The 19,526-nt window shown below is 36.5% G+C and overlaps 1 protein-coding gene across 1 annotated transcript in view; it reads right to left on the reverse strand.

Annotated features, from left to right (window-relative positions):
• SLC9C1 (solute carrier family 9 member C1) overlaps nucleotides 1-19,526 on the reverse strand; it is an 87,370-nt gene that overhangs the window by 53,449 nt on the left and 14,395 nt on the right. Inside the window, exons 5-9 of the mRNA XM_046658798.1 lie at nucleotides 18,843-18,971; nucleotides 14,833-14,994; nucleotides 11,147-11,246; nucleotides 6,221-6,364; nucleotides 4,869-5,043 (exon numbers count right to left, since the gene is read on the reverse strand). Of these exons, the coding sequence (XP_046514754.1) occupies nucleotides 4,869-5,043; nucleotides 6,221-6,364; nucleotides 11,147-11,246; nucleotides 14,833-14,994; nucleotides 18,843-18,971 (710 nt within the window). The remainder of the gene's footprint in view (nucleotides 1-4,868; nucleotides 5,044-6,220; nucleotides 6,365-11,146; nucleotides 11,247-14,832; nucleotides 14,995-18,842; nucleotides 18,972-19,526) is intronic.

Below are 19,526 nucleotides of genomic sequence, written 5' to 3' on the forward strand. Positions count from 1 at the left end.
GCTAAATATTTTTAAAGGATTTTTGCATCATGTTTAATCAGCAGTTTTTGTTTTTTGTTTTTTTGTAATATCTGTGTTGTTTTTTGGTATCAGAATGGGCTGGTCACATAAACTGTTCCATCTTTTTCTATTTTATGGAAGAGTTTGTGTAGAATTGGTATTATTTATTCCTTAAATGTTTGGTATTATTTGCCAGTCAAGCCATCTGGGCTTCTAGTTTTCTCTGAGAAAATTTTAATTTATATATCCAATTTCTTTAACCAACAGAGGGCTATTCAGATTTTCTATTTCCTCTTGTGTCAGTTTGGGTGAGTTGTGTTTTTTGAGGAGTTTAACTATTTTATCTCAGGTGTTGAATATTTTGACCTAAAGTTATATATAGTTTCTACTTATTATTCTTTTAATAACTGTATAATTTGTAGTCATGTTCACTTTTTCATTCCTGATAGTGGTAATTTGTTTCCTATCTTTTACTGTCTCTCTGTCTTTGTTTCCATCACTCATTCTTTTTTTAAGTTTAATATTTTGAGATAATTGTAGATTCACATAGAGTTTTAAGAAATAATACAGAGAGATCCTGTGTAACGTTTACCCAGTTGCCCCCAATGATAAAATTTTCCAAAGCTGTAGTAGAACATGACAACCTGGATAGTGACATTGACACAGTCAATTCCACATGTTGACTTCTACAGCCACATTCACTTCCCTCCTGCCCCCACCCCTCTTTACTACTGGCAATCATTAATCTGTTCTCCATTCCTATAATTTTCTCATATAAGAATGTTATATAATTGGAATCATATAGTATTTACTCTTTTGAGAGTAGCATTTTTTACCCAGCATAATTCTCTGGAGATTAATAAAGATTATTGCTTTTATCAATAGTTTGTTCCTTTTCATTGCTGAGTAAGCATTCCATGATACAGTTGTACAACCATGTATTTAAGCATTTACTTGTTAAAGGACATCTGAGTTGTTTCCAGTTTTTGGTTACTATAAATAAGGCTACCATGAAAATTCATGTATGAGTTTGTGTAGACATAATTTTTTATTTCTCTGGGACAAATCCCGAAGGGAGCAATTGCTGGACTGAATGGTAGTTGCATGCATAATTTTTTAAAGCAATTGCCAAATTCTTTCTCAGAGTGATCGCACCACTTTATATTACCACTAGCATTGTATGAGTGGTCCAGTTTCTCTGCATCCCTATCAGCATTTGGTGTCATCATTATATTTTATTTCAGCCCTCCTGATAGATGATATCTCTTTGTGGTCTTCATTTGCCTATCCCTCGTGCCTAATGATGTTGACCATCTTTTCATGCTTACTTGCCATCTGTATATTCTCTTCAGTGAAACGTCTCTTCATGTATTCTGCTCACCGGAGTATTTGTTTTCTTACTGTGTAATTTTGAGAGTTCTTTACATGCTCTAAATATGAAACTTTGTCAGATACGTGGTTTGCAAATATTATCTCCCAGATTGGAGTTTGTCTTTTCATCTTCTTAACAGGGTCTTTCTTAAAGCAAAAGTTTTTAATTTTGGTAAAGTATAATTTATGGGTTTTTTTTTTCTTTTATGGCTCATGCTTTCAGTGTCAAATCTGAGAACTCTTTGCCCTATGCTAGGTCTCAAAGATTTTTATCCCAAGTTTTTAAAAAAACTTTTCTCATTTTACATTTTATATTTAATTCCATGATGCATTTTGAATTAATTTTTGTGAAAGATGTGAGACTTAGGTCAAGACTAAATGTTTTTTGGCCTATGAATGTCCAATTCTTCAGACCATTTGTTAATAATACTGTCCATCGTCTACTGAATTGCTTTTGTACCTTTATCAAAAATCAGTTGGGAATATTTGTGTGCATCTATTTCTGGGTTCTTTATCCTGCTCCATGTGTCTTTATCTCTGCCAATACTACACAGTCTCCATTACTATAACTGTGATAATGTCTTAAAATCAGGAATACTGATTCCTCCCGCTTTATTCTTCTTTTTCAAAATCATTTTTGTTATTTTAGTTCCTTTGCCTTTTTACTTTCTTGAACAATTATACATGGTATTGTATTTTTAATTTTCATTTCCTAATATCAATTGTTAGTATATAGAAACACATTTGATTTTTTTATACTTATCTTGTAACCTGAAACCTTGCTGAACTCAATTATTAGTTCTAGGATATTTTTTTCTACTTTTTTGAGGATCCTTGAGATATTCTATATAGGTAATCATACTATCTGCAAATAGGGATAGTTTTATTTCCTCATTTTCAATATTAATGCATTTTTTTCCCTTTTCTTGTCTTATGGGACATGCTAGAACTTCCATCATGATGTCCAACATAAGGAGTGAGAGCAGACCTTGCATTGTTCCCAATCTTAGGAAGAAAGCAGTCATTCACTATTAATTATAATGTTACCTGTAGATTTTTTGGTAGATGTTCTTTATCAACATTAGAAAGTTTCCTTCTATTTATATTTTTTGAGAGATTTTATCATGAATTAGTATTAAATTTTGTTAAATGCTTTTTCTGTATGAGTTAAATAATTCTATAAATGTCAATTAGATCCTGTTGGTTGATGGTGCTTTTCAGTTCTGCCACATCCTTGCTGATTTTCTATCTAGTTGTTCTATAACTTGTCGAAAAAATTGTAGGGAGAAGTGTTAAAGTCTCAACTATATAGTTTGTCTATCTCTCCTTTTAGATCTCAGGTTTTGTGGCACATATTTTCCCACTCTTGTTTGGAACACATTCACTTAGGATTACTTTTTTCCCTTCTTCTTCAGTGTCCGGTCTACTAGTAAGCTCATAAATGAAAATTTTCAGATATTATATTTTTCAATTCTACAATTTCTCTTTGGTTCTTTTTTTAGTTTCAATTTCTTCCCAGAAATACCCCATGTCTTCATTTTTTATGTCTAGTTTTTTCTTTAAGTTCTTGAATATATTTTTAATAGTGCTGCTATTTCCAATATCTGTGCCAGCTCTGGAGTTGTTTCCATTGAATAATTTTCTCTTACAATTATTGGTCACATTTTCCTGCTTCTTTGCACGTCCAGTAATATGTGATTTTAGGTTGAACATTATGGATTCTACATTGTTGAGAGTCTTGATTATGTTGCCTTCCTTTAAAAAGTTTTGAGTTTCATTGTGTCCATCAGTTAATTTACCGGCAGATCACATTATCCGGCCAAGACGTGGTTTTAGTTTTTCTTAGAGTGGGTCTCGAGTAAACTTTACTCTAGGGCATAGTCCTTATTTTCAAGTCTTGATCTTTCCTGGGTCACAGCTTTATTCATGTGGTGTTCATGAGGTTTACACTGTACTTGGTCAGGAATCCAGTATCTGTCAGCATTGTGTGGCCTTCAGCATGTCCATTCAGCATAGAGCTCCCTAATGGCTCTTTTCTTGCTTTTTTAAAATTTTATTTTTATTGAGGTCAGATTGCTTTATAACATTATACAAATTTCAGGTGTACGTCTTTACATTTTGACTTCCGTATAGACTGCATCATGTTCACTACCAAGTCTAGTTGCTATCCGTCACTGTACACTGGTGCCCCTTCACCCCTTTTGCCTAACGGCTCTTTTCTGCCAACCCTCCTCCAATTCTCTTCTTGCGAGGATTAGTATTGGACTAATGACCGAAGGGGATCCCCATGCATATTTCTGGTGCTTCTCTTCACCATTCTTCCCTCTCTAGTACCCTGACCCACAGATTCAAGCTGTCTTAGCAGCCCCATCTCTATTTTTAACACTCAGTGAGACTACCATTCTGTTCTCTGTTTGGCCTCTGCTTCTCTGTGCCACAACTTGGAAAAAAGCCAGAGTGAACGTGAACTCCCCACATGTGTTTCCTTTCTCTTAAAGATCTAACCATGCAATGTCCTTGCCATATCTAAAATCAGTTGCTTCTCTTATTTTAATCGGTTTTATACTCGTTTACTATGGGAAGTAAATCTGATATCCATCATTCTTCATGGTCAGGGCCAGAATTCCATAGGCATTGGTATTTTTCTAAAAGTCCCTGAAGCAGTCTAAAGTGAATTCAAGTTTGAGGACCACTAAGTTAGTTAAATAATTTAATAGTAATAAGAGCTAACGTTTATATGGTAAGCATATAGTACAATATATCAGGCTTATTTAATCCTCATTACAATTCTATGGAGTAAATACCAATATTGTCCAATAATACAGATGGAAAACTGAGGCACTGTAACTTACTCGAGGTCATTTAACTTGTGAGTACTATAGGAGAGAGAGGAATTTTTTTACACGTGGAATTTATGTAAAGAAATCACAATGGAAGTGTGATGTCTATAGGAAATCTCTTACAGAGCTCCTTATAATTACCTTATCTTAAGAGGAGGTAGGGGGAGAGTCATGCCCATTATGTTCTGTTAGGCAGAGTTTGGAGTACTATCTTAGAGATAACTTTACTTGACAAAGAAAATGTTTTGGTTCCTAGCATTACTAAATGTGACCTCATAAACTTACAGAGGGCAATCGAGACGATCAGAAGTAGGTTTCTGCTTCTCTTGAGTGGGTATCAGGAATAAATAAAAATAAAAACATTTATCGAGTGCATACGCTGCATCAGGTAAGATTTTAAATGGTTTATAAGTTTTAATTCCTTTAACATTTATTATAAACCTATTTTTAGGAGTGTGATAAAGGGATTTAGGGATTCCTAAACTAGAATGGGGGAGAAGCAAGCTGCCAGCTCTTCCTTCTCTCTCCAATCTTGCATTGTAACTAATCACTCCCACAGTCCAAGTGGAGCTGAGCTACCTCCCTACAAAAGCATATTTTAGTACACAGCAAATGTTTCTATAAAATATTCAAATTAAAAAACACATCTTTCTTTACTTGAGATTTTTCTCTCTCAGATCCAAGAAAATGGTCAGAGTAGGCAAACAGAAGGGCCATGTTTATATTAGGCATCCCTTTCATTTCACTCCAGGCCATTATGAACGCCCAGCGCCAGCTGAACCCATCACCAAGTCGAGACAAAAGAGGGCTCATGAATAGAAAGACCAGAAGTCTAAAAGACAAAACAAATTTAAAAAGTTATTCTTGTCCTAGAAATTTCCTTCCATTTCATTCTACTCTGTTCTAATCAATTCCCTATGGAATTGCCAACTCTGAGGCAAATGAGCCATCTTCCACACAACGTTGACGTGGCACCAAAGGAAGGCAGAAGGGCATTCCACCGGGAGACATGCCAAGAGGATGCCATTATTCTCTTTGTTTCTTTCTGTTAGGCAAGTAGTAGGGTAATTCCACATCACCCTTGAGTGGTGTTGCGTCAGGCAGAAAAGACAAAGTTAGGGATATTTTGTAGATATATTCTACTCTGGATGCCATAAAGAAACAAAAGCAAATCTAACAAATAAGAAGAGAGACTAAGACGTCCTCCTTTTCTTTTTAGATTTCAATCATGTTGGATGTATCAAACATTGGTCAATTCATTTCTATTTCTTCTTTCAGTCACGATTCATTCTTGCATTTTACACTAATTGTATCTGATAATTTGGGACTCATTTCCACTTACCTGCCACTAGCTGTCTTGATGTCAACTTTCAGCTAATAATGCTAGATGGAAGTAGAATGTTAACAATTTAACTGATGGAGATTCAAGGATTGTGAGACTCCACTTACGGTAGGTTTTCCTCCTCTACGCCATTTCCTTTTCAGCTACAGGAGTAGACTCTTTCCTGCCTCTTAACATTGAAAAGGGACTACAAAAATTGTTTGAGCAAAAAAGACATTTACAAAGAGGACTTCCTCACAATTTTTAAAAACCTATTTCCAACTATAATTTAATTACTAGGAAATTATTTGTTATGTAATATTAAGCAAATAAAGCAAGATAAAATTTTTATTTATGTTAGGTGTTTAAGTTCATGAAACCTCATAGGAAAAAAAAAAAAACTCTGAACGAAATATACCAAACGTTAACAGTGCTTGTCTCTAGGTAGTAAGATTACAAAAGAGTTTTTTTTGTCTTTCTAATTTTCAAAACTTTTGCAAAGTGCTTGCATTGCTTTGAAATGCAGTTAAAAACTGAATAAAATACTAAGTCCTAATTTGCTGATAACTCCTTGGAAAGTTCGAGTCAATTTTTTATTTTAAGGAATGAAACATTTCTATCATTTAAAAGATTATCTTCGGTCTTATTCAACATCCTATAAATAGAAAAATTCAAATGACGTTCCTACCTTAAGACAATAAGGGTGAGGTAGATATTTAATGAATAATATATATCAGAAAATGATATATATAAATATGTATGTGCAGGAATTAGAAGTCCAATGAAAGTAAACACCATAAGGAAGGCAGCAAATGACAGACAATTCCAGAATCTGTATTTTCAGAAAAAAATTTAAATAAAGTTAATTATAGTTAATTAATCTAACATATTTATTGCAAGCCTTATCTATGTGAGGCATTGTGCTAGGCATTATCAAGAAAATAGAGATGAATAAGACGTTTACCAACAACACTCAAGGGACTTATAATTTAACTAGTTAATTAATTAGAAAGGAGAACTAAGGCAAGTAAAAAAAATAACTTCAAAGCAATTTTAACCAGTTTACACTGCATGAAAATTAGCGTGTTTCTTTCTGGATTGACTTTGAAACACATATTTAGGTTGTAGCTATGCTATTTAACAGAACTCATTCAGGCGTCGTGGTTCAGGTAGCTTGAAAACACTGATTGTGCAGTCTGCGTATCATTAGGAAGAGCTAAAATTTATTTTGAAAGGGAATAATGAACTGCTAGTCTGATTCACATAGTGATAGAATGAAGTCTTTGCCTAAAATCTAGCTAGCCAGCACTTGGCGGATGTGGATGAATCTTTTATTCACACAAATGCCCTTGGTAGAGTCTTCGTTTGAGATTTGTGAGCATGTGCTTCTTCAGTGCTCCAGAGCCCTGGACAGCTCTGCACCCCGCCCAGAGCTCATGTTCTTGTCAGCTGCAGGGAAAGCAGTCTACAAAAGCACACTCAAATACCAGTATTGGGCATGTTTGGGTGTTGGGACCAGAGGAGGCTATTTAAAACATTTCATATTGTCTTTCTATATATTTCATGTCTTTGGCATCAATATATTATGTTTCTGATGAAATACCTTGAAAGGCACGTGAATACTATTTTATGAGAGTGAGGTAGCTTGGTTTTACCCATACGCTGCCAGACTCTGACTCTGAAACCGTTTTTTTCCCCCTGAGGAAGATTAGCCCTGAGCTAACATCTGCTGCCAATCCTCCTCTTTTTTTTTTTTTTTTTTTTGGTGAGGAAGATTGGCCCTGAGCTAACATCGTCTCCACCTTCCTCCATTTTATATGTGGGACACCTACCACAGCATGGCTTGCCAAGTGGTGCCATGTCTGCACCTGGGATCCAAACTGGTGAACTCCGGGCCCCTGAAGTAGAATGTGCGAACTTAACCCCTGTGCCACCAGGCCAGCCCCACCCTGAAACCTTTTAAAGACCATTTTTTGCGGTATTCTCCAGGAATACTGATTTTGCTTACAAAAAATTCAATACTAAAAGCAAATCTTTCTCGTTACATTAATAAGAAATCTCTGTTTCTGAACTATATTTAAAAGGCACAAATATCTAGGCATTATCAGAGAAAAGAACCAATAGGATACTTTCTAGCCTAGGAAATACTAAGCCAAATCATTGAAAATATTTTTTCTGAACTTAGGCTGATTACTCTAGGCTGTGAACTACCACTGCTTTATTTTATTTTTTTTGAGGAGGAAGATTGTCGCTGAGCTAACCTCTATGCCAAGCTTCCTCTATTTTGTATGTGGGACATCCTCTCAGCATGGCTTGATGAGCGGTGCGTAGGTCTGCGCCCAAGATCCAAACCAGCAAACCCTGGGCCACTGAAGGGGAGCATGTGAACTTCAGCACTATGCCACTGGGCTGGCTCCACTATCATCCTGTCTTGTGTATGTATGGCCATACTTTTAATTGTATTATTTTCTGGATTTAAATATTGCATCCAACATTAACTTGGAGAGAAACACACTAAGACATATTTTATGACAATTGTGTAATTTCAGTATTTTTTATCTTTTTTTTGCCTTCACTGTCAAAAGCAAATCCAACTGTTGTACCATGTACGAAGGTACCAAAAAAAATAAAATAAAATCCCTCAAAGCATTTTAATCACTACCTGTACAATTGAGCAAAAAAAATAATATTGAGCTGTCCAGACCCTTTCGTGTGTGGTAGAATTTAATGGGAGAAACCCAATGAGGAGAAAACCAGATTCTCTAAGGAATCAGTCTCCAGCAAATTCAGAGCTGGTGTGAGCCAAACAACAAAGTTCCAAACCTATGTAATAGATGTGTGCATGTTCTTGTGCATGTGTGTGTGTGTGCGCATGCAATAAGTCAGGTACACAGAAAAAGAGCTCCTACATATTTTTTTAAAAGTCCCTTTCCTTCATTTGTGATCATGAGTTATCCTAATAATTCTAGACCTTTTATGGCAGCAAAGGGTCACAATTCTGCCTATATGTAAGTATCATCTGGGGAGAGTTTTTAAAAATCAGAAGTTTTATGCTCTCACCCTCATAGATTTTGATTCTGTAGATCTAGTCATCTGCGTCAATTTAATTACCCAGTGTTACACAACCGCTAGCCTAGAGGACTGGTAAGACCTTATGCACTGGACATATTAGGGATGTCAATTTTCCAGGAATAAAAGATTATACAGGCTGACGAGAAAGTGGTTCCTATTTTGGGAAGGTATTTCTAACAAGGCGATGTATGAATAGAAGCATGGAAGAAAGGAAATAGTCACTTCTGCCAGTATGTGGGGAAAGCACACCAATATGTAAAGGAAGCACATTTGAAGAGCAGAAACATGAGGACACAAGCCCAAACAGGGAGCATGTTCGGCATGCTTGAGGAATATCAAGATAATTAGTGTGGCTGGAGCAGGGTGGGTGAGGGTGACAGACATGAATCACAGAGGCAACAGGGGGACGCATCATAGGACTTTGCCAATGCAACAACTTTGACTTGTAGCCAGATGAGATGAGCAGTTATTAGATGGTTTTAAACAAAAGAAACGATCTGGGTAAGCAGGAAGTGAGGCAGGTGAGGATCAGTAAAAGGTCGTAGGATCAATTCATTACAGTTTCAGTGTGTTTGCAGAATTGTTAGAATTGGGGTACTACTGGGTGCAAGCTGAAAAGATGGCAGATGGTGCATCTCCTCTCTTAGAGAGCAGCATGGACCTGCTGTAGATTGTTGTAGGACGTAGTAGGATTTACCATTATTATCTTAGATTTCTCCTATCTTGGAGGGTAGGGGCTGGTACATATATTTTAGATAGTAGGATTTTTGAAATTGAGATTTATGAAGTGGATATTTGTATGACCATGTAAGCGGGTGGCTGAAGTGGGGTGGTGGACATGTCTATAAGAGGAGAGGAAGTCCAGGGACTAAAAGGTGAGGTAGTAGAAGAGTCTACTTCGGATATTGATTGACATCACTAACGGTAGTGATAGAGTAATGTTGGAGAGAGTCACAGTGAGAGAGGGGCCAAAATCTTCCTGAAATGGAGAGTGTGACCCAGAGCTCCAGAGATAACTACAACCAAGAGGGTGGCAAATGGTATAATCTGATGGCATGAGCTTCAAAATTGGGTTCTCCTGGGGAAGAAAGAAAAAGAATGATATAGAAATCACTGAAGTACAGAGAGATCACTACCTCAACTCTAGGCTCAAGAGAACCAGGGACATGGGTGAGAAAGACACCATAACTTTTAAGGAATGCAAAGGAAATAATGTCTTTAAGGAAGATCCAGCTTTCAGTTAGAGCAAGAAAGTGAAGGCAACCTTCAGAATCACTTCCCAGAGATACAGTTAAACACTTGCATAACATTTTGAGTTCTTCTTACAACTGTGGCCCAATTAATTCTGCCTAGCTTCTAGTACAATTGGCTTCTACCGTAATTGATGTGAAATTTTAGTGAAGTGCTGCAAAATCCTGTAAAATCCTATACTTTTAAGCTTTTGACTTCTGAATTTATTCTACCTTCTATAATGTTCCTCCAAGTTCCAAAAATCATTGATTATGTTGAGGGCCTCTGTCAACATTGAATGATTTAGGCCAAGTTCCCGCCCTACGTATTGGAGCATACAGGAGCATCCTTCTTCAAGGTTGCCACAGATTCCACTCACCCCTCAGCCCAGTGCCCTTGAGCAGGGCACAATTTGTAAAATTCTACTAAATATAAGTCTTGCTTACATTTAGGTCATATTTTCTTTCTTTTTGTTTGTTTTTTTTTTGAGAAAGATTAGCCCTGAGTTAATATCTGCCGCCAATCCTCCTCTTTTTCCTGAGGAAGATTGGCCCTGAGCTAACATCCGTGCCCGTCTTCCTCTCTTTATATATGGGACGCCTACCACAGCATGGCATGCCAAGTGGTGCCACGTCCGCACTCCGGATCCGAACCAGTGAACCCGGGCCGCCGAAGCGGAAGGTGCGATCTTAACCGCTGCACCACCAAGCTGGCCCCCTGGGTCATATTTTCTTTTGTAACTCTGTCAATCCTCTGCAAATGCCTTAGCTTAATCTTTTAGTTTGCTTTGCATGGTGCTTCTTCATTGTCCTTAAAATATTGATCTTCCATTCCAGCAGCAGTGCCATGCTGAGCCATATTGGAGTGAAAGGAACTACCACTAATATTGCTCTTATCTTTATCTAAAATTTTTATTTTTTCACCATGGATTTTTTACACCAATTTCAAATTTTAAAATATTTATCTTGAATACTGATTATTTTGGCACCCTCTTTAATTTTGTGCCTATAATGGGTGCCTCACTTGCCTTACCTTAATCTTGGCCCTGACTAGTGGATTGCACTGGAAATTACTGGGTAGATGGCCAGAGGCTTGAGGGAATTAGTAGGGAAATAGACCCAACTCAAGGTGAGGTGCCTAAAACTAGAGGATCAGGAGACACACGCAATAGAGAGTTTCTAGGAAAGGTTTCTAGTTGGGTAGTTTGGAAGTCACTATCTTAACTTTGACCACGTAGATGTAGATGCAGTTACTATTACAATATTATAACTTCTAACGTATGAAACAAAGTGAAAACATGCTAGCCACTCACTCGAGAAGAAGTGCTTCAACTCCCGGTTTAAAACTCGTAGAATTTAAAAAAAGTCCCATAATGGCCAGGGTAAATATTCCAGACATTCCAACCAGCTCAGCTATTTTTAAAAAGAAATAAATATCAAGTATTAATTTAACATCAACAGTGACACAAATATGATCAGAGATGAAAATACCAGATGTTGTCCTAGTACAGTGACTTTCTAGAGAGGCTACCCCACTTGGTTTCAACCAGATAATATTGCAAATTATTATCACCACCCATAATCCTCCTTCCTCCTCAGATTCACACCCAGCTGTGTAGTAAAGTCCATATTGGACATCCTTGCACTGCTTCGGCTTCAGATCATTGGCAGCAATATGGAGCTCACAAAACTCTTCATGTGTCTTAGGCTGGACCACCTTCTACAGGTCTAATTTTCTCAGAGGGGCTCTGGATGAACGAAATGGAAATGAACTGATGAGTCTTTACGAACTAGCCCATTTCACATGCTTTCTTCTTGGGAGATAATAGGAGGTGGAATTGGTTTGACTTTGTGACAAGACTAAGGGAGCTGAGCTGGTAGAAACCCAATATGGATCTATTTCCCTAGTTTAATTTTGTTTTGGCGCACTTATTGTGAGGGACTGAAAAGCATAAAAGACTGTGGAATATTCTTTAAAGTAGCACCATTAGAGTTATTTTTCCCCTGAGCTTATGAAAGTAGTATATTATGACTGTGAAAAATTCAAATACTATGGTACACTATAGAGATTATATTTTTTTAAAAAGAGAATAGCTGCAATTCCACTGCCAAGACTTCAGGTATAATTTTAAAGAAAATTTTGATTGGAATTTCTATTAGAGAGAGGACTATATTGTCCTAAAAGAAATAATTTGATTAGCTAGTTGGGAGTAGAGAATGAGACCCAAAGGGCAGCTTCAAGCATTAAAGGATGCTTGCTGAAGTTTTGTACTGGAGAGAAGTGGTAAAAATTAAGCAGAAAACACGCAAAAGTGAGGAAGTAGAGGTAGCTATCAGATCTCATAAACTTGTGAACTACGTAATTTAACTTGCTCTGTGAGCTCCCCTTGTCCCCATCTTCTAATTCGCTAAGAATCAGAAACTGCCGTATATTTAAGAGGAGGCACAACAGATCCTGAGGGAGGAAATCCCAGAAAGTTTCAGAAGTCATGAGGAGATCTTTGAATTTTCATGGCCATTGAACCAGGAATTTAAGATGACTGGATTAAGATCTTTGAGAGGAGTGGAGGACCCCGTGAACACAGTGGCATCCATCCAACATACATATACACAAAGTCATACATAAAAATCTACAGTGAGATTATACAGCACTAGCTCTTTAATAGGCTTCTTTTTTTTCACTTACTGTTTAGCAGACATTGTTCTAGTTAATAAACAAAAATTAAAGTTTTGTTAATATTAAAGAATATGGTTGCTATGTCATTTTTATCATATTGCCATATTTATCAAATTGCCATACTACTTGGATCAGTTCTGGGACCCTTCTCTTTCTTTGGTTTACTTTGTATTCCTTTGTTACAACTGTAGGCTTATTAAACGTTTAATACTTACCTAGTAGGGAAAGTTCTCCTTTTTAAAAAATTGTCTTGCCTATTCTCACAATTAATATTTCCAGATGATTTTTTATTTGTTTTGTAAAATTTTAAACAAAAAAAAATTTCTATCAATGTTTGATTCAGATAGTTAACACATTTTAATTTGAGGAAATTAGTATCATTATCACACTATTGAGTCTTCCCTTCTAGAGACGGAAAATTAACAAGTTTTGCATTCTTTATTTTAGTTCTGGCTAGAAATGGTACCCAAGCCAGAAATGAACACTTCAGCCATTTTCGAACCACGAAAGGAGAGGGAACTGTGGACATAGGTGCTTAGAGGAGATCAAGTCTTGGACTAGTCATGGTAACTTGTTAGGTAATGGTAACTTTGGAAAATATTTTTGATGACTACCTTGAAGATACTAATAACATAAACATTAGGTCAGGTCAGAGTGACAGTCCTTTTATATTAGATTTATATTTACTCTGCATCTCGTTTTCATGAAATTCTGTTCTACAAGTTTTCTTTCTAAAATGTTTTTTGAGACATTGTGACTCTAAAAGTTTAGAATTATTTCCTTGGGTATAGCCATTAATCTTGAGGCTATGCTTACTTACTAAATGATGTTAGAGGAAATTATATTTGTGGCAATATGTTTTTGTGGGAATTAGATATCCACAACCAAAGTAGTACATGATGAACACACTTGCTCTGTTGCTCGTTTCTTCACTCTCTTAATTCATTGACTTGAATCTGTAACCTCACTAGGTTATAGTTAGGTTTAATCCACTGATTGGTTAGAAGACTTCAAGATCCTGTGTTCTGGCTTTCCTTTCTCAGACATGAAGATAAGGAAGCCAGTTACTCTAGCATTTCTAAAGGAAAGTTTTTTCTGTCTCAATTTATTCAAACTTTATACCTCTCAGTAAATAGTTTTCTTTTAATAGTTTTCTGTTTAGGTCCAAACTTTCTGTTAAGTTTATTCCTTGATATTTTAGAACTTTTTGCCAATGTAAAGAGAATAAAATTTTCTAATTAGCTACTGCTGGCTTGTAAGAAGGCTATTGGTTTTTTTTTTTTTTAATATTTACCTTATATCAAGCTGTTAAAGAGCCTTGCTGGCTTAGTTTACTAATTAATTCTCTTGGGTTTTCTATGTAATCTAAAATGTTGTGACTAATGTAAACATCTTTTCTTTCGAAATATATAGAAACTTCTTTGTTTTTTCTTTCTCATTGTATTAACTAGAACTTTCAGAACTATTTTCAATCATGTATATGAGAATAGGCAAGATTGTCTTATTCCTGAATGTAATGAAAAGACATAGTATAAGTTGCTAACTAGGTTTATCATGCAAGCCAACTTCAAGTCACTCGTAGAGCTGTCTGAAGGGCTGGGTTGAATACAATTCTGAGACTGTGTCAGGAAGCAGTGAAAGGGCTAATTATCAATATCTGCCATACTTCTGTGAGAAGGGAGTGGTGGTGAAAGCGTTAATAATATTGACAGATTTTCTAATATTTAGCGTGACTTGATCTGTGACTTCTAGTTTTATTTCCTTTTTGATCTAAGAGTTACCAAGAAAAGTATATTTAATTTCGGGTAGTTAGAATGATTATTTTGTTAAGACCCTCCTTTTGTAGTTAGTATTTAATTGCATTGTGGTTGAACAATGTTTGGAATTTTATTGAAATGTTGTTCTAGTCTATTTCATTTCTGTGAATGGCTACAGGTATGTAAAGAATTCTGTTTTGTATATCTTATACAATCAAGCAGTTAATTTTTTATTTAAATATTTTTACAGCCATAATTACTTTTTGTCCAACTGGTTATGAAATTATCTGTGAAAGGCATGCTAAAGTATCTCATTATAATGATTTTGTCAAATTCTTCTGTCTTTTTTAATGTTATTTACTTTGTATATCTTGGTACATTGTTTTCTGTTGTATAAATATTAGTAGGTTTTATCTCTTTTGATAGATTATTTAACAAAAATACTCCTTCTAGATCAGCTGGATTTTTTTGTTTTTTATCAACTTTTGCCTGGTATGTATTTTTCTGTATCTTTATTTTGAATTTTTCTATGTCATTTAATTTTAGGCATAAGGCCCTTACTTACAAATAAAAAAGATGAGGTACAGAATTGAAAAGCTGAGACTTATATGATTGACATCATCACCAAAAACAGTAGCCATCCACAACTGAATCAGTTTTGCACTTAGAATTCCAAACAAAAAACTTGCCACGAAAGATGACCAAATTTCATTCATGATGTCACCGGCTGCAAGAAAGGGGAGTAAATAGAAAATAGTTAATAGAACTTACTTGCTCTTAATTTTAAGTGGTACTCTGGGTCAGCTTTTCTTTTGTCATTATCTTTAAAAATAGCTCATTGCCTTCAGGGTAGATGTAGAGTATTTTCTTATTCCTAAATTGAAAGAGTTTCCTTTCAAATGCTGAAAGCCACACTTAAGGTTGTCAAATTCAGTCAGTTTCATTTAAGAGCTTCTTTCAGTCCCCATTAAGGAATGTATATTTATTCCGTAGCAAACAGTGCAATAAATTTTGGAGATACGGTAATGAACAAGAAGTGGAAATTCTCTAAACTCGTGGAACTTATATTCTAGATCTCATGTAATACACACAGGTAATACAGAAAAAGAACTGCCTCTGGGTCCCAGCTGAGAGCATCTCCTGTGATGTCTTGGGCTGCCAAACTCACTGATTGGTTCCTAATTGTTGGGCATTCCATTGCTTCCACTTTTCACTGTTTCCTGATAAACAATGCTGCAGTGAATATTTCTGTACATAAATTTTTTGACTTCTCTGATTACTTCCTTAGGCTCCAGAAGTGAAATTACTGCACTAAAGAATAATTGCTCTCTCACTGATATTGTTATATTTTTCCAAATTGCTTTCTATAGTCATTATGATGCCCTTCCCAGGAGAACAGGAAACCTAAGCCATTGGTAGCCTTGGTTGCTGGAATCAGGTCTTCCAGGGGAAGACCTCCCTACCTTTACAGGATGAAGATCAGAGGAGCAAAATTTGAATCTCAGGTGAGAGTGGGTCTGGGATCAGCAAAGCCAGAAGGGCCGACTCCAACAGAAGAGGTGGAGAGCAGGAACAAAACCAAGACAAAGAGTGACCAAGAAAAGAGCAACAGGCGCCATGACAGAAACAAGGCTAAATTTGGGGAACTAAATCCTAGAACTGTGCTCTGAGGTGGCAAAATGAAGGAGAAAGAATCCTTTTATGAATCCTTGTCCAGAAACGCCCGCTGGTGGGGAGGGCACTGTTGAGAGAGCTGAGGTGACTCAGGCGCCTCCTTACCTAATCTCATCCCCACGGCTGAAAGGGAGCCACGGTTTCTAGATGTTCCAAGCAGAAAGATCAAACATCTGTAGGGACAGTGTGAACATGGGAGGGAAGTTTCTTGAAAGGCCCTCCAGGTCACATCTGTTCTAGGCATGGAGTTGGCCACGGGATAATTTTGGGAGTCCAGTACCTCCTGTAACTAAAATGTAGAAGGAAGGCTGACTCTGGTTTCAGAAGGATGCAATAAACTAGAATTAGAAGACCTAGTTTGAAAGTTGCTTTCTCTTTTAAGAAAGGAAAATAGCTTTTAATCAGTAAAATGTTTGCTGAATGGATTTATCAGGCCAGGAAAAGCCTCAAAGAAAATCCATTGTTTCTTACAATGTTCTTAAACTCTCAACACACAAGTTGGAAAAGGTAAGAATTCTGAGTGCAGTAACTCTTAGTTTTTCCCTATTATGAAATATGTACTAACTTCAAAGATAGAGTGACACTGTTTAAATAATTACATGTTATAAAAACAATGATGACTATGAAAATTATTTACAATTGTGTCAAGTGATATAAATGAAATATCAATAAAGCTTATCAAGTATCTTTCTTTCTTAAGGGAAATTTTTCTTTCAAGGCTATTAAAAATTCAGAGAAAATCCTAATGGCTAAGAAAATAAATTCACTGTTCTCTTCCTCCTACAACAGAGATTTTATTATTGTGGTTGTTACTATTATTATTTTAATAGAGAGATTACTCACAGTTTTGACTCTTCTGAAATCTAAATAAACACAAAATTCTGTTCCATTGATTATTATCAATTGCAAGACAATTCAAGGCAATTCAAAATTCAAGCTCTATGAAAGCAAAGACTATTATGTACATGGCTGAATCACCAGCACCTAGAATAGAAACTATCACAGAATACATATCAGTAAATAATTGTTGCATTAAAGGATGAAGGGACTTCCACAACAGCACCTTTCTTTTCTTCTGCTTTTCTTTTTTTTTCTTTGCTTCCCAGTGCATATTAAGAAAGTTCTCTTGATTAGACTGCAGATGTCATCTCTGATGTCGGTCCCTGAAATTCTGCGGTCAATATTTGCTATCTTAAATGGGGCTTGGTAGAATACTGGGCCAGGTTCAGAGGCTGGGCATGGATCCTTCCAACCAGCATGTATGACTGCACTTCTCTGCATTTTTCAGTTTCCCCCCAGGGTGGTACTCAGGTTTTTAAGATGCTTCTGATTATACACATCTCTTGTTGCCCACCTTCGTTATCTTCAGGAAGGCCTTATCTGTAGGTAGTTTTATGGTGAAAGCTCTCTCAGTGTCATATTGTGTCACCTTCCTTTGTACTCTGGATTTTGGAAGACATTGTATGTGTGTGGTTGTTTGGCTTTCTCACACACCACAAATGGCATATATGAAAGATTTAAAGAGGATGTACCCTTCCTGTGCTAAATTTGGGCTCTAGGTTCATCACAGGTGTCCCAGGCTGCCGTGGCCTGGGTAAACTAATTGGATACAGAGCAAGGCTGAAGGTGAGTGCTTCTTAAGCCCAGGTTAGGAAACTGTCCTAACCACCCATCCTCAGGACCAGCTCCCTTGAGGAAGACTTGATAGGGGCGATGGTCCTCAGAATGGTTCTTTTTGGGAAAGAATAGTTTTCACTTCTGAGTTTGAGTCATTGATTAAGAATATGTAAAGCACAGACGGGTCAGAATAGAGGTAAACAGGGTCCCTGGCTGCCCAACAATGAGGCGCTCTCCAGGTACAGGGAAAACAACTATAGCTAAAACTTCCTCTTCTTGAGCGATTGGAAAGGTAACCTGTAAAAAGGGGTGGAATGAGATAAGGCTACAGAAGGCCTTAGAACACAGAAGATATCCGGTGAGCGGAATAGTATATGCCGGCAATTTTATCCAGAAGACTGTAATCATTGCTTTTCCAAAATCAGTGCTAATGGCAGCACAGTAAAAAAGGTAAATAGCCTCTTAGTATTATTGTAAAAATATTTGACTTCATGGACACCCTTAAAGTGTGCTGTGGACCACCTCCCAACCCTACGCTCTGAGAATCACTGTTCTAGGAGGAGAGCACAGGGTTTTGATCAGGAGAGTGATCATACAGACACTTCCGGGGGTGTTGGTAACACTGTATTTCTTGTCCTGACAGATAATTACACATTTGCATACTTTATAATCATTCGTTATAATGTGCCTATATCATTTATTTTATACCACACACACACACACACACACACACGATAAAGGAAAAAAATATTTATGGTTCAGGGTTATCTGACTGTGGTAAATGAGCTCATGGAGACCTTGCAATCTCCCTGCTCACAAGCACTGCTCTCAGGCCCCGTAGATGGCCATGCAGCTCACACTTCCTCCCTGAGCTGACAGTTTCTACGTTGGCTGTAAGGAGACAGTCCCAGGGCAAAGAGAAGGGAAGGCATCTCCCCTCTTCCCTGGGTGATACACTTCCTGGCTTATCTTCTGAGTTGATCTTCAGCACATAAAAACAACATCTCTCATTCTTGTCGAGCATCCTGGTTCAGCCTGGGCCTGTGGAATGCTGCTACTATAAGCATCCTAATGAAAAGTCCCAATCTAGCCTCACAACAAAACCACGACTAATAGTAAATAAGGGATATACGGTAGTGCTTTGTAAAGGGTAAATCACTGCACTAATACTCACGGTTATGTTTGTATGAGCATAACTTATGGTAAGATATTACAGAACCTTGGCAGCTTTCAGAAAATACAGGAGTCTGATTTTAAGAAATTCCGAAGAAAATAAGTCCTTACCTAAGGAATAGTTTGTCTTCCGCTGCATGCCAGATTTAATATGCACAATACCAGTAAATGTAATTAAAGACATTATAGAGGTCATCAGACTTTCTCCATTAATCAAATTGACGAGGCCTCTAGAGAGACCTATGAAAGGGAAGATATTTTTTTTTTGAGGTGGGAAAAACTTCATCAAAGTTAAAGAATAAAATCTTATTAGCAATAGAAGCATATTCATAGCTATGGATTTATATACTTCCCCTATGTACTTAAGGAAACTTTAGTTGTGTTTGAAAACTCCCTTCAAGGAAATTTAGTTATATATCAACTGGAAATTAAGTCTAGACATCATCATTAGGTACCAAATTAATTGTGGTCGATTATGGTTTACGTAAGTTGGTTATCTAGTAACCCACTAGAGCTCTCATTTCTTGTTTCAAAGTACAAATAAAAACATGAAATTTGTTACTTTTTAATTCAATTTTTAAAAATTTGGCTTATATAAATACACACCATGTATTTAAGGTAAGACAAAAAATTACTATGGAGAAATAAAGTAAATTCATAAACCAATGCTTTATAGCATGATACTTAAGCAAAGTATTAAGGCAATTGTCCAGATAATCTAACTACGATTGGAAATTGTCTGACTTTCCCATACATTCCTTTCAAAGGTTTTAGAAATAAACTTCATAAATAGAG

This window comes from Equus quagga, chromosome 4 (assembly GCF_021613505.1).
Source record: "Equus quagga isolate Etosha38 chromosome 4, UCLA_HA_Equagga_1.0, whole genome shotgun sequence".
In the NCBI taxonomy this organism is placed as follows: Eukaryota; Metazoa; Chordata; class Mammalia; order Perissodactyla; family Equidae; genus Equus; species Equus quagga.